Genomic DNA, 12,958 nt, shown 5'->3' with positions numbered 1-12,958 from the left:
TTAATCCCTGAAACCTGTGATTATGTTATCACACATGGTAAAAGCGACTTTGTAGAAGTGACGTTGTTTAGTCGCTAAGTTGTGTCTGGCTTATTGTGACCCCGTGAACTATAGAAGTGACATATGTTGGCCATAAAGATCGTTGGGTCAGAGATACAACTTATTACTTATAGCAAGAAAAAAAAGGGGGGGGGATTCAGATCAGCGTGTGGGTTTGCTGCCTATCCTGCAGTTCCCACAGGTCTCAGCTCTTCACGCAGTGCTTGCACCACAGGAAGTGGGTTTTAAGGGGCTACTGGTATATCTTCCTACCCTTCTCCACAGAGAGATTACTCATTATTCTTGGAAGGCAAGCAAATGTCTCCAGGGAAGTAAGGAGAAGACTTGACCTTTACTTCCCAGGGATGTTTCTTGGGAAGAAGGATGTTTCTAGTCTCACCATCCTAGAATGTTCCCTTACATGCATATTCTTAATTTAAATCCAAATACTTTCATTCAGAGGATTCAGATTTTGCAGAAATGTGAGCTATTCATGGAGAGTTGTCTTCTAGCTGAAAGCACCCAAAAGGGGGATAAGTCTATTATTTTTAACAGAGTAGAAAAAACTAAAAAAATCCCCAAAGATTACAATAATGCTAGGAGAGGCTGATGGAAAGGACTTGCTAACCTGTGATTTTAGAGAAAGACCATGCCCAAAGAAACAGGTGGGGAGGGGGGTCAGGAAATACGAGAGGCAGAAGTTGAAAGCAGTTTGAGGAAGACATGTTAAGCAATTAAGTTGCTTAATTTTCAGCAATGATGTGAGGAAGCAACATCAATCAGTGCCATTTGGGGACACTTCTAATCTGACAAAGATCAGACTTAAAAAAAAATCTTGGTCAAAACTCGCAGCATTCGGGACCTTAGTCCCTGAAGTGAAGTGAAAGTCGCTCATTTGTGTCCGACTCTTTGTGACCCCATGGACTATACAGTCCATGGAATTCTCCAGGCCAGAATACTGGCCTTTCCTTTCTCCAGGGGATCTTCCCAACCCAGGGATCAAATCCAGGTCTCCCACATTGCAGGCGGATTCTTTACCAACTGAAACACATGGTTAGTCCCCTGACCAGGGGTTGAACCTGAACCCCCTGCACTGGAAGGCAAAGTCTTAACCACTGGATCACCATGTAAGTCCCACAAAATCAGATATTTAAATGTAAAAAAAGGGCAAAGAAATTTGCCATACATTGATTAATTATTCCAGGGAATATGACCTCAGGTTACAAGTGATAGGTATCACAGATTCATTTGTGCCTCAGCAAATGCAAATGAAATATCCACTTACTATGTATCATGCAAGACGGAACACAATTTCTGCTCCTATGGAGCATGCATTCCAAGGTGGCAGACTGACAGAACCAGTAATCAAATAAATACAAATATTAGAAATTACATACCACCAAGAAAGCAAAGAAATAGAAGAATAAAGGATGTACCCAAACTAAGGTGACTAGGAAGGACTTCTTTAAAGAGGCAACATTTAAATTCAATCTATTCTCAAAACAGAAGTCAAAGGGAGTTTTTGAAAACCTAATTCGCACCATGTCTCTCCTGCACAGAACCCTTCAATTGCTCTCCTTGTCACTGGCAAAACCCAGAGGCGCTAGAATGGTGCACAGACCTTCATGATTTGGTCCTCCAGTACTTCCCTGACCTCCTTTCTCATTACTTTCTATAGCACTTGTTACGTTGCATGTGTGCTCAGTTGTGTCCCAACTTTGTGACCCCAGGGACTGTAGCCCATCAGCTTCCTCTGTCCATGTAACTCTCTAGGCAAGAATACTGGAGTGGGTCACCATGCCCTCCTCCAGGGCATCTTCCTGACCCAGGGATCGAACCCATGTCTCTTGTCTCCTGCATTGCAGGGGGATTCTTTACCACTGAGCCATGGGGGAAGCCCATTCCTACAGCACTTATTATCTGCTAAATATTATACAGGTTGTATTTATTACATTTATTGTCTTTCCCTCCTTGCCAGAACTAAAGCTCCACTAGAGAATGATCTTTTGTTTTCTTCATTTCATATCCCAAATGTCTCTACAACAGTGCATGACCGCTAATCAAAATTCATTAATTTCTGTTCAATGGACATAAAATTATTTTATTAGTATTTAAATTTAACCAAAATAAAACATAAGTTACCACATACACTGCTATATTAACATTTAAATACAACACAGGAAAGGATCACAAAATATGAAACGCAAACAAAAACCGGGTCAGACTGATTTAACGTGGGGAGTGTCCTGCCTGCGCAAGAGCTCGTTCCAGTCTGGAACACAGGAGGAGAGTGCTACCCGCATCTCTGCTGCACCATGGAATCCATTCCTTTCCTTTTTTTTCAACTGGGTTAAGACTGAAAATCCCAGTTCACACAAACTAGTCGTTGTGAATGGTAATAGTAGCAGGATGCTCTTTCGACTTAGCAAAGGAAAATCTTCCTTTATCTTAATCCAAAATGCTGATAAACTTAATGCTTCATAATCATTCTTCAATGTGAATGAAGAACTGAGCTGCAATAATTCATTCTCTTCTTCAGGCACCAGGTCTAACTCAGTTATTAATTCTGGGTTTTGAAAAGCAAATGGATCTTTTACCCAACAATTTTGTCTTAGTGTTTCGAATTTCTCTTCTGGGAAGAAATGGTTAAAGGTTTGAGAGAGAGACGTGAGATGCAACAGTATCTCTAGTTTTATTTCCTCCAAAATGTTCTCATTAATAACATTATCTTCGATGTGCTGCAAAAATCTTGGAAACATGTAGTAGCTAGGACGGTTGCTTTTCAGTCTCACTTGCCACAACAATAATGTCTTTTGGAATCCTTGTATCCGTTCCATCTGTTGGAATACATCATTGTTTTTCCCCTGTAGTTTTAAACTGAGTTCATTAAGGATGCCAAAAATATCTGTTAAATATGCCAGTTTCATTACCCAAATATCATCCTCAAAAATAGTTGCCAAATGAGATTTCTTTTCAGTGAGAAAAATGTGGATCTCATTCCTGAGTTCATAAACCCTGCTTAGTATTTTCCCTTGAGATAACCAGCGGACTTTGGTATGATATAGTAAGTGGGTATAGTTAGCTCCAATCTCTAAACAGAAGGTTTCAAGCAGTCGGCTGTTTAGTGAGCTTCCCTTAATAAAATCAACAACTTTCACTGCATTTTTCAATACTTCCATGAGATTTTGTGGGATCTCTCTGGACATTAATGCTTCACGATGGATAAAACAGTGATTCCACATGGCACTAGTCACCTCGAGCAACTTTTTAATTACTCTGCTCTGTTTCCCAGTTACATTTGCTGTTCCGTCACTTGTGATTGCTTTGCAGTTTTTCCAGTTTAAGTTATAGTGACCAACAATGCATTTTTCCAATTCTGTGAAAATATCTAATTCACTTAGGCATGAGGTTAAGTTTAAACAACACAGAAAATCCTCCATGAAGTCACCTTGCCACATGTATCTCACATAGACTAAAAGTGCTGTGCAGCTTCCAGTATCAGTGCTTTCATCAAACTGAACTGCAAAGTCTATTCCTGACTGTAATCGAGTAGTAAGCGTGGCCTCTAAATGCTCGGCCATTGTACAAATTCGAAGAGCTATCGTGTTATCATTAGGAATAGTTTTTAATTTATCTGCAGATTTATCATCAAAAATTGTATGCACCATATCCAAGCATGCTGGAAGAATAATTTTTTCTGCAGCTGTGTAAGCCGTTTTCTCTTTTGCCACACGATATGCAACTAAGTATGATGACAATAAGGCTTTCTCACTGACAGTAGAATAGCTAAGAAATGGTGTTGGTGACTTTGTCTTTTTTCTTCCTTTGAAAATATTCAAGAGGCTTATCAATAAGTTCAGCATGCTGTGTTTCTAAGTGCCTTTTTAATTTTGAAGGTTTTAAGCTTTCATTTGCAAGAATATTATTACAAATAACACACTGAGGTCTGTCACTTTCAAAGGGTTTTTCACATTTGATAAAACCATATTTTAAATAATCTTCATTATAATGTCTCACACTGACTTTTTTCTTTTTGAAATGTGGTTCAAATGCAGTTGATGTTTGCAGATTAGAGTCAATATTTTTCTCATAATTGTCACTGGTCACACTTCCAGATCCAGAGGTAGAACTTGAACATGCTTTTGCATATTTTGCTTCATTATTCCTCTTTCTTTTAAAAAAGAAATGATCCATTTTAAAAGCAACTTTGAATGTTAAAATTGCCACTAACTCAAATATATATATTTATGTGTGTATATTTATAGCCTAGATAACATCTTTCCAAAACATTCAATTTGCAACTGAATCTCAGTTGAACATCTCAGATTTTATATCCAGTTGCAAGTTATAATTTACACCTAGACTGCACATGAGCCGTTTTGTTATGAAAACCAAACATCAATGAACAAATGACTGAAAAACCATTTCTTAACCAATCAATGGACACTATATTGATCATATCCCCTGCATCAAATATCTTTTCACATATTGAAACTGACCTTAGTATTCCCTGCAAGGTGCAGGATTCTGGCAAAGGATTTATGCAAAGCACTCTGATATTTCAAATTTTATTTTGTTTTAAAAAATGTTCATAATGACTCACAAAATTGATTTCATGACCTACTAAATGGGTACCAAACATAACATGAAAAATACAGAGACATTTTCTTCTGTTGTGTTGGTAGCTTGACTACGTCTGCTTGATCAAAGAAACTAGCTGATCTGCTAAATTGTTGGCTGACACTGGAACTTCCTTGAAGTGGTGGGTATACATCTCAGATTTTTATTCCTGATACTTTCTGATGGGAAGCATATTTTTTAAGATTACACTTTGATCTAGTAAGGTTCCAGTGAGGTTTTCCATGGCTAGGTCAGCTATACGGTTGGAGCTGGTGATATATCTTTAGAGCTTTCTTAGAATGCATCCTTGACCTGGGAATAAGACCAGAAATATGACATTAAGCATTACAAGACAGAGCAGTACTGTTCTCAGCTATTGTGACCTTTACAAAATCCAAGGTCATGGATGTTGAAGTAAAAAGCTGTAGTTCTCCTCACCACGTTATACAGGTTTAGGCCCATTTCTAAAAGGCAGACCACTTCAACCAAGACTGGGAGAGAGAAAAAATGATGCAAGACCTGGGGGTTGGCACCAGGAGACGACGCAGAGTACACTGCCAAAGTTGAATACAGCAGACCGTGGAGCAACACAGCTCATCCACCAAGTGTTATTTCCTCTTAGCTCATGTTGACCGTGCCCATTTTGGAAGTACTTACTGCACTGCTTTCTTCAACTTGGGATATTTGGGTCTTATCAGCATAACACAGCATTTCCTTACAAACCTCTCCATTAAGTAATGCCAATTTGTGTGTGCGGGGGTGGGGGTGGGGGTGAGAATGGAACGGAAGAAGGGTAAAGTCTTTCATCTGTGCTCAGTCACCTCTGACTCTTTGCAATCCCAGGACTGTAGCCCACCAGGTTCCTCTGTCCATGGCATTTTCCAGGCAAGAACACTGGAGTGGGTTACCATTTCCTCCTCCAGGGGGATCTTCCGAACCCAGGGTTTGAACCTAGGTCTTCTGAATTGGCAGGTGGATTCTTTACTACTGAGCCATCAGGGAAGCCCACAAATGATCTGAATGCCATCAGTTTTCATCAGTCTGTCACCACTGTATTTATTCCGGTCTAATCTTTTAAGAGACATTACTTTGCCGACTAAGGTCCGTCTAGTCAAGGCTATGGTTTTTCCTGTGGTCATGTATGGATGTGAGAGTTGGACTGTGAAGAAGGCTGAGCGCTGAAGAATTGATGCTTTTGAACTGTGGTGTTGGAGAAGACTCTTGAGAGTTCCTTGGACTGCAAGGAGATTCAACCAGTCCATTCTGAAGGAGATCAGCCGTGGGATTTCTTTGGAAGGAATGATGCTAAAGCTGAAGCTCCAGTACTTTGGCCACCTCATGCGAAGAGTTGACTCATTGGAAAAGACTCTGATGCTGGGAAGGATTGGGGGCAGGAGGAGAAGGGGATGACGGAGGGTGAGATGGCTGGATGGCATCACGGACACGATGGACGTGAGTCTGAGTGAACTCTGGGAGCTGGTGATGGACAGGGAGGCCTGGAGTGCTGCGATTCATGGGGTCGCAAAGAGTCGGACACGACTGAGCGACTGAACTGAACTGAATCTTTTAATAACGCCAGATTTGAAAGAGGCATCATGTTTTGACCTTGAAACAAGAAAGATGCTGCCAGAGGGAGAAGGCCTTGGTGAGTCTTCTGTAAGACTTCATTAAATTGTATTTAACAGTAAACTTGAAGGGGACTTATAGTATGTCATGTATAATACTTTTTTTTTTAATGTAATAAACTTAGAGAGCAACTTTAGGTTCACAGCAAAACTGAGCAAAAGGTAGAGATTTTTTCCCCACATAGCCCTGCTCCCACATATACAGTTTTCCCCATTATCAACATCCCCCACCAGAGTGGTACGTGTTACAGGTTTCAAAGCCACACCAACACATCGCTAACACCCAAAGTCCATCACTTACACTAAGGCTCCCTCTTGGGGTCATACATCCTATGAGTTATGACAAATGAATAATGGCATGTATCCACCATATGGCATCAGAGAGAGTATTTTCACTGTCCTAAAAATCCTGTGGCTCTATTTATCCTTCCCTTTCTTTCTAACCCCACTGATCTCTAGTAGTCACTGATTTTTTTTTAACCGGCTCAGCTTCACAATTTTGCTTTTTCCAGGATGCCATACTGTTAGAATTACATGTATATAGACTTCTCAGGCTGGCTTCTTTCACTTGGTAATATGCATTTAAAAGTCCTCCATGTAGTTTCATGACTTGATAGCTCATGTCCTCTTAGCACTGAAAAATATTTCATTGTTTGGTTATAAGTTTATTTATACACTCACCTACTGAAAGACAGCTTAGTTGCTCTCAATTTTTGGCAATTGTGAATAAAGCTGCTATAAACATGGGCTGCCAGTTTTTGTGTGTACAAAAAAGTTTTCCACTCCTTTGGGTAAACACTAAGGAACCTGACTGCTGCCCTGTTTTGTAAACATGCATTTTTAACAAGGATGCTCATTTTTAACAAGCCAGCCACTGGAAAAGACCCTGATGCTGGGAAAGATTGAGGGCAGGAGGAGGAGGAGAGGATGAGATGGTTGGATGGCATCACCGACTTGATGGACATGAGTTTGAGCAAACTCAGGGAGATAGTGAAGGACAGGGAAGCCTGGTGTGCTACAGTCCATGGGGTCACAAAGAGTCAGACACGACTTAGCAACCTATGGGAGAGAGAATTTGGGGTCTGATAGATGCTTCTGACTTAATCTTCCTTAGATGTTTCCCCAAAGATGACATGTTCAAAGTATCTTACCCTCCTCTGAGAAAGAGGCAATGCTTTTCTTTGGAGGTCTTTCATCCTGTCTGCCAAGGTAGTTAGCAGGAGTAATGAGTTTCTGGCAGATGCCTCCCAGATGGAGGCAAAGTATGGTGGAGAGCATCACCATATTAAACTGGAACTAAACTGTTGGAAAAGCAACTCCATCTGGATCTTTGATAAATAAGAAGAGCAATAATGCTCTTTAATTGGCTGTGCATCTAGTTTAGCCATTCTTTAGGATAGACTTTCAAGAGTTAAGGTAACCAAATACTTGTAGCTGAAAGCATCTTATATACCAAGGTGTATTAATAGAGGCATGGGATACAGTTTTAGGTTAGTGACTTTCCACTAATGAATCTTTTTATCTACCTGTTCCTAGAACAGTGTTTGTCACATGGTAGGTTCTCAATAAATGCATTTGAAAGATTAAATGAGAGAATGAATGACACCTATAGTAAACTGTACCATGGACATTCTATTTTTATTAGTGAAAAATAAGTTACCAAACTATATTTGAACAATTTGGTGATATGTAAGACAAAGATTAGTGAGACATTTAAAACTGGATCCACAATATTATATTTCAAAATAAACTGCTTATATAAACATAAATGTAAACTATATTTAGATTTATCTTATAAAGCCAAACACATAAATCTACCTGAAAATAAGAAAGATTAAAAATAAAAACCTCTCATTTATATTATTATAGGTATGAATAATTCTTTTAGACAAAAACAATTGTCTTTAAATCATTCTGTTCTTTATTTTTACTATTTTCATTTCGACCCAATCCTCTTTGAAAGTGAAAGTGTTAGTAGCTCAGTCCTGTCCAACTCTTTGTGACTCTCATGGACTATAGCCCACCAGGCTCCTCTGTCCATGGAATTCTCCAGGCAAGAATTCTAGAGTGAACTGTCATTCCCTCCGCCAGGGGATCTTCCTGACCCAGGGATCGAACCTGGGTCTCCTGCTTTGCAGGCGGATTCTTTACTGTCTGAATCACCAGGGAAGCCCCAAAGAGATTATAGAATGATATACGCTTCAGTCAACTCCATTGACTGTAGCCCGCCTGCTAGGCTCCTTGGTCCATGGGATTCTCCAGGCGTGAATACTGTAGTGAAGTGGCATGGCAGAGGATCTTCCCTACCCAGTGATCAAACCCACTTCTCTTGCATCTGCAGGAGCGTTCTTTACCTCTAGTGCCACCTGGGAAGCCTCTTTAGGAGTCCATTCGGCTGTGCTTCAGAGCAAGTGTATACTGTTGTATTCATTATTATTCTTAAAGGGCTTACCTGCTCTCTTCAGACAATTCACCTACAGTAATAGTAGACACAGTGTATTAGTGTACAGACCTGATAAATGTGAGGGAGAAAGCATGTGGAAGTCCTTTTTTAACTGAAAGAGGATACAAGGTAATAACTCAATGGGAGACTGAAGTAGAAAATGTTGCAAGCTTGACAGAAGGTATGAAATAACTGTCTACAAAAGTGCTGTGAATGGACTAGGAGAATGTTCTAAGGTTTTAAGCAGGTCTGCATGATTGCCTTACGTGCTTAAAGCAATGATCATTATTATGATGCCTGACAGGTGTGGTCTTTAATTACCTGCCATGAATTTTTACCTCTTAGACATTATTTCCATAGTGGTCTGAGTACTATCTTCTAAAAATACAGCTCTGATCAGTTTCTTCATAATTCAAAAACCTCTACTGGCTATGAACCAGTGCAATCTCTTCAGGATAATGTCATTTAAATTGGTATCTCCATACAATCCTACATTTCAAGCTCTAAAACTACCGTGAGTTCTTGAAATACCTCGCGCACTTTCACACTTCTGTTTTCATTCTGGCTGGTATTCCCTGTGCCTGGAATACTTCTCTTGCTTTAAGTCATTTAAAATCCTATTTATTCTTTATGATTTAGCTCAAATGCCACAGCATTTACCCATTCAACTAACATGTAAGGATTTACAATGTACCAGGCTCTGGGAATACAAAGCAAGAAAATGGATAGTGGGTATATTCATACATGGGAACACGGCTGTTCAGATGTTAACAATGAATGAGCTAGAGTTACACAACACTGTCAAATCTTACATTAAGTTAAACAAAGCTGCCAAAGGATATACACATTTCTGACTGTGAAAACTATGCAAAACAGCACTGTGCATGTAATTAAAAAATAAAACATAAAGGTGCTTTAAAGGGGAGGGACCTTGGTCAAGAGAGAACAGAATCGAATTGGATAGAGCAGACCAAGGGCTTCAAATATATAATAATAATTTTTCCAGTTGGGTGTTGAGTATACACGTATTGGTTATAGTTTTATTTTTACTTTCTGTCAGTCAAAAAATATCCTATTTTTAAAAGGGATGGTTAAGGCGGGATTCTTTCCTGAAGGCACTGCCTGCTTGTCTCATAACCAATAACTTTAAATTACCTTCTGTCTCTGATATTCGTTTCCTGTATTGTTATCGTGCACTCATTAGTTAATTATGCCTTAAGAGGAAGACTTTGCAGGTATGAGCTTTAACTAGATTAGAATGGAATCCTCTTCCCAGGAGACTCCCGTTTCCTCCATATCTCAAAGGAGTTAACTAGGTCTACGAACCCCAGCCTGACCCCTTCAGCCGACCAGAGAGCATCTGCCCCCGGATCCCGGATCGCAGCTCCCTACCTCCGGTGGACGTCTATCCGTCCTCTGAGCAAAACCGAAACGTGCCTCCCACCAACGAACCCCGCAGCGTCTCCCTTCAGACGAATCCGGACCGCTCCCACCAGAGCTCGACTTTCTTCGTTCTTACCTCCAGCCCAGAGCCGCGAGCCTCCCGCCTAACCTACCAACCGCCAGGGTACCTCGCTCCCCATTCCCTACTCAACACCACTTCCGGCCTCGCCTCCGCACCCAGAGAAACCCATCCCACCTGCAACCGGAAGAGGGCCGGCTCGGGCCTCTGCGCACGCGCGAAGCCAGGAGGCGGCCCTCGCAGTTATCTCGCGATGTTGCCTTTCTCGCGGGAGGTATTTGAAGGCTCCGGCGGTAAGCGAGATGTCGGCTGTGTGCGGCTGACTGATCGGAGCTGGGAGCGTCTGCTGAGACGCGGATGGTGGTCGGTCTCTGGCTGTCGTCTAGCGCGGACCGGCTTCGCCTCGATCTGGTCTGGCACCATGGGAGCGGAGAAGAGGCTGGTACCAATTAAGCAGACCTTCCAGCTGGCCCAGCAGCCGCTCCGGAACCGAGATTGATGATGATTGATGATGCTGGTGATTGATGATGTTGGTGACTGATGATGCTGAACCGCCGCCTCCCGCCGGGCAGCCCCGCTCGGCCCCACGAGAGAACGCTAATTTTGTCAGTCTCTGTAAGAGAATTACAGAGATTTTTAAAATTGCCGAGTCATCGGAAAAGACCCCGATGCTGGGAAAGATTGAAGGCAGGAGGAGAACGGGACGACAGGATGAGATAGGTTAGATGGCATCACCGACTCAGTGGACATGGGTTTGAGCAAACTCTGGGAGATGGTGATGGATAGGAAGGCCTGGCGTGCTGCATGCAGTCCATGGGGTCGCAGAGTCGGACAGGACTGAGCGACTGAATAACAGCAACAGCTATCAAAATGTATTCAAGTAAATATATATATATATATATTTTATTTCTGCCCTGTGAATAGTTTAACAGAACACGTTTTTGGGCACAGAATAAGTCAGTGCAAAGAAAAGTTCATTTTGTTACCAGACAACTCTTTTTCAGGTTGATAATACAGGTCTCCCCCACTTCTAAAAGTTTGCTTTAGGCCACTTCACTTTTAGGAAAGATCTGTATTGTATTAGTGCCTGTTTTGTTTTTATTTAATTTTTATAATTGTTTTATAATATAGTGTTGGGTTTTGCCATACATCCACGTGAATCCGTGATCAGTGCTCCCTCCCTCTTGAACCTCCTTCCCATATCCCACACCATCTTGCCCCTCTAGGCTGTCACAGAGCACCAGGGTTGATAGTTGAAGGAAATCTGGAAGGGTTTTCACCTTTACCAAAAAAAAAAATAAGCAAAGAGCAACAAGAGTTGGTATGCTTAGCCTTCAGAGTCTGTTTCACGTAGACCCTTTACAGGGGCAGTGGCCCTGCCAAGCTCCCCTCCCTGCAACTACACTGGGCACTTCAGGTTCGGGGCCCCATATCTTGATCTCTGCGAGCATCTAGGCTGCATCTCCATTTATTTCATGCATCAGCAAGTGTGTTCCAAAGTATCCCAAAAGCTTAGTGTGAACCAGCTGTAATTTTAAGTGTTTTGATCAGGGTGAATGAAACACCCAGTGTGTGAGCTGAATTTGCTTGGGTCCACTATTTCCATGCAGAGAGAAAGAATCTTGAAAGCTGCCAAAGTTAGTATTGCTTCTGTTGATAACAAAGTGGTCTCAGTTGGCCTTCAATGCTCAGTGAACATCTAATTGACAAATAGAATACCAAGGTCATCTTGGGCTTCCCTGGTGGCTCAGCGGCAAAAAGTCCACCTGCATTGCAAAAAGTCCACCTGCATTGCAGGCACCGTGCGTTCAATCCCTGACTTGGGAGGATCCTCTGAACAAGGGAATGGCTACCTACTCCAGTATTGACTGGAGAATCCCGTGGACAGCAGAGCCTGGTGGACTACAGTCCATGGAGTTGCAAAGAGTCAGGCATGACTGAACAACTAACACACACACGTATGTCTCTCTTACTGTATTCCCCCTCCTTCCTTCCCAGAGGAAACCACTATCCTGAATTTTCTGTTATTCATTACTTTGCTTTTGTTTAGAGTTTATTATAAGGCTACCCACTGTATCCCCCAGATATCCAATGTATCTTTGCTTCTTTTAACCTTATTATGTTGTGCTAAGTCCCTTCAATCGTGTCCAGCTCTTTGCAGTCCTAAGGATTGTAGCTCTCCAGGCTCTTCTGTCCCTGGGATTCTCCAGGCAAGAATACTGGTAGCTATTTTGCATGTATTCTTTTGTAATGAGTTTTTTCCATTTAACACTTTCTAAGAATGATCCAGATCTATGCATGTTGCTATGCATGCTCAGTCACTCAGTTGTGTCTGACTCATGCCCCCATGGACTGTAGCCCACCAGGCTCCTCTGTGCATGGGATTATCTTGGCAAGAATGCTGGAGTGGGTTGCCACGCCCTCCTCCAGGGGATCTTGCCAACCCAGGGGTCGAACCCACGGCTCCTGCATTTGGCAGGCAAATCGTTTATAGTCTTTTCCTTTTCACTACTATATAGTACTTTGCTTTAGATAGACAACACACTTGAATTATCTGCTGTATTGTTTACTATTATGAACTAAATGCTATCAGCATTCTCAAACACGTACAAAAGTTTCTCTGGCTGATATTCCTAGAGGTGGTGTTATGGGCTAAATTGGGATTCTCCAAAATTCTTAATTGCAGCTCTGATTCTCAGCATCTCCCAGTATATCAGGAATTGCCTGCATTTGGAGATAGAGTCTTTAAAGAGATAGTTAATTAAAATG

General features: G+C 41.6%; 1 protein-coding gene across 1 annotated transcript; it reads right to left on the bottom strand.

Moving 5' to 3' along the window:
* Positions 1–1,974: 1,974 nt before the first annotated feature.
* Positions 1,975–10,352, bottom strand: FAM200B (family with sequence similarity 200 member B). Its single transcript, XM_040237554.1, is given in 3 exon segments — positions 1,975–3,849; positions 3,851–4,971; positions 10,120–10,352. Coding segments are annotated over 2 exon segments (1,974 nt in total). The 5' UTR covers positions 4,234–4,971; positions 10,120–10,352; the 3' UTR covers positions 1,975–2,258.
* Positions 10,353–12,958: the final 2,606 nt, after the last annotated feature.

Source organism: Oryx dammah, unplaced genomic scaffold, assembly GCF_014754425.2.
Source record: "Oryx dammah isolate SB20612 unplaced genomic scaffold, SCBI_Odam_1.1 HiC_scaffold_3, whole genome shotgun sequence".
Lineage (NCBI taxonomy): Eukaryota > Metazoa > Chordata > Mammalia > Artiodactyla > Bovidae > Oryx > Oryx dammah.
Note: the sequence above shows the minus strand (reverse complement) of the source record. Positions and strands in the feature narration are given on the sequence as shown.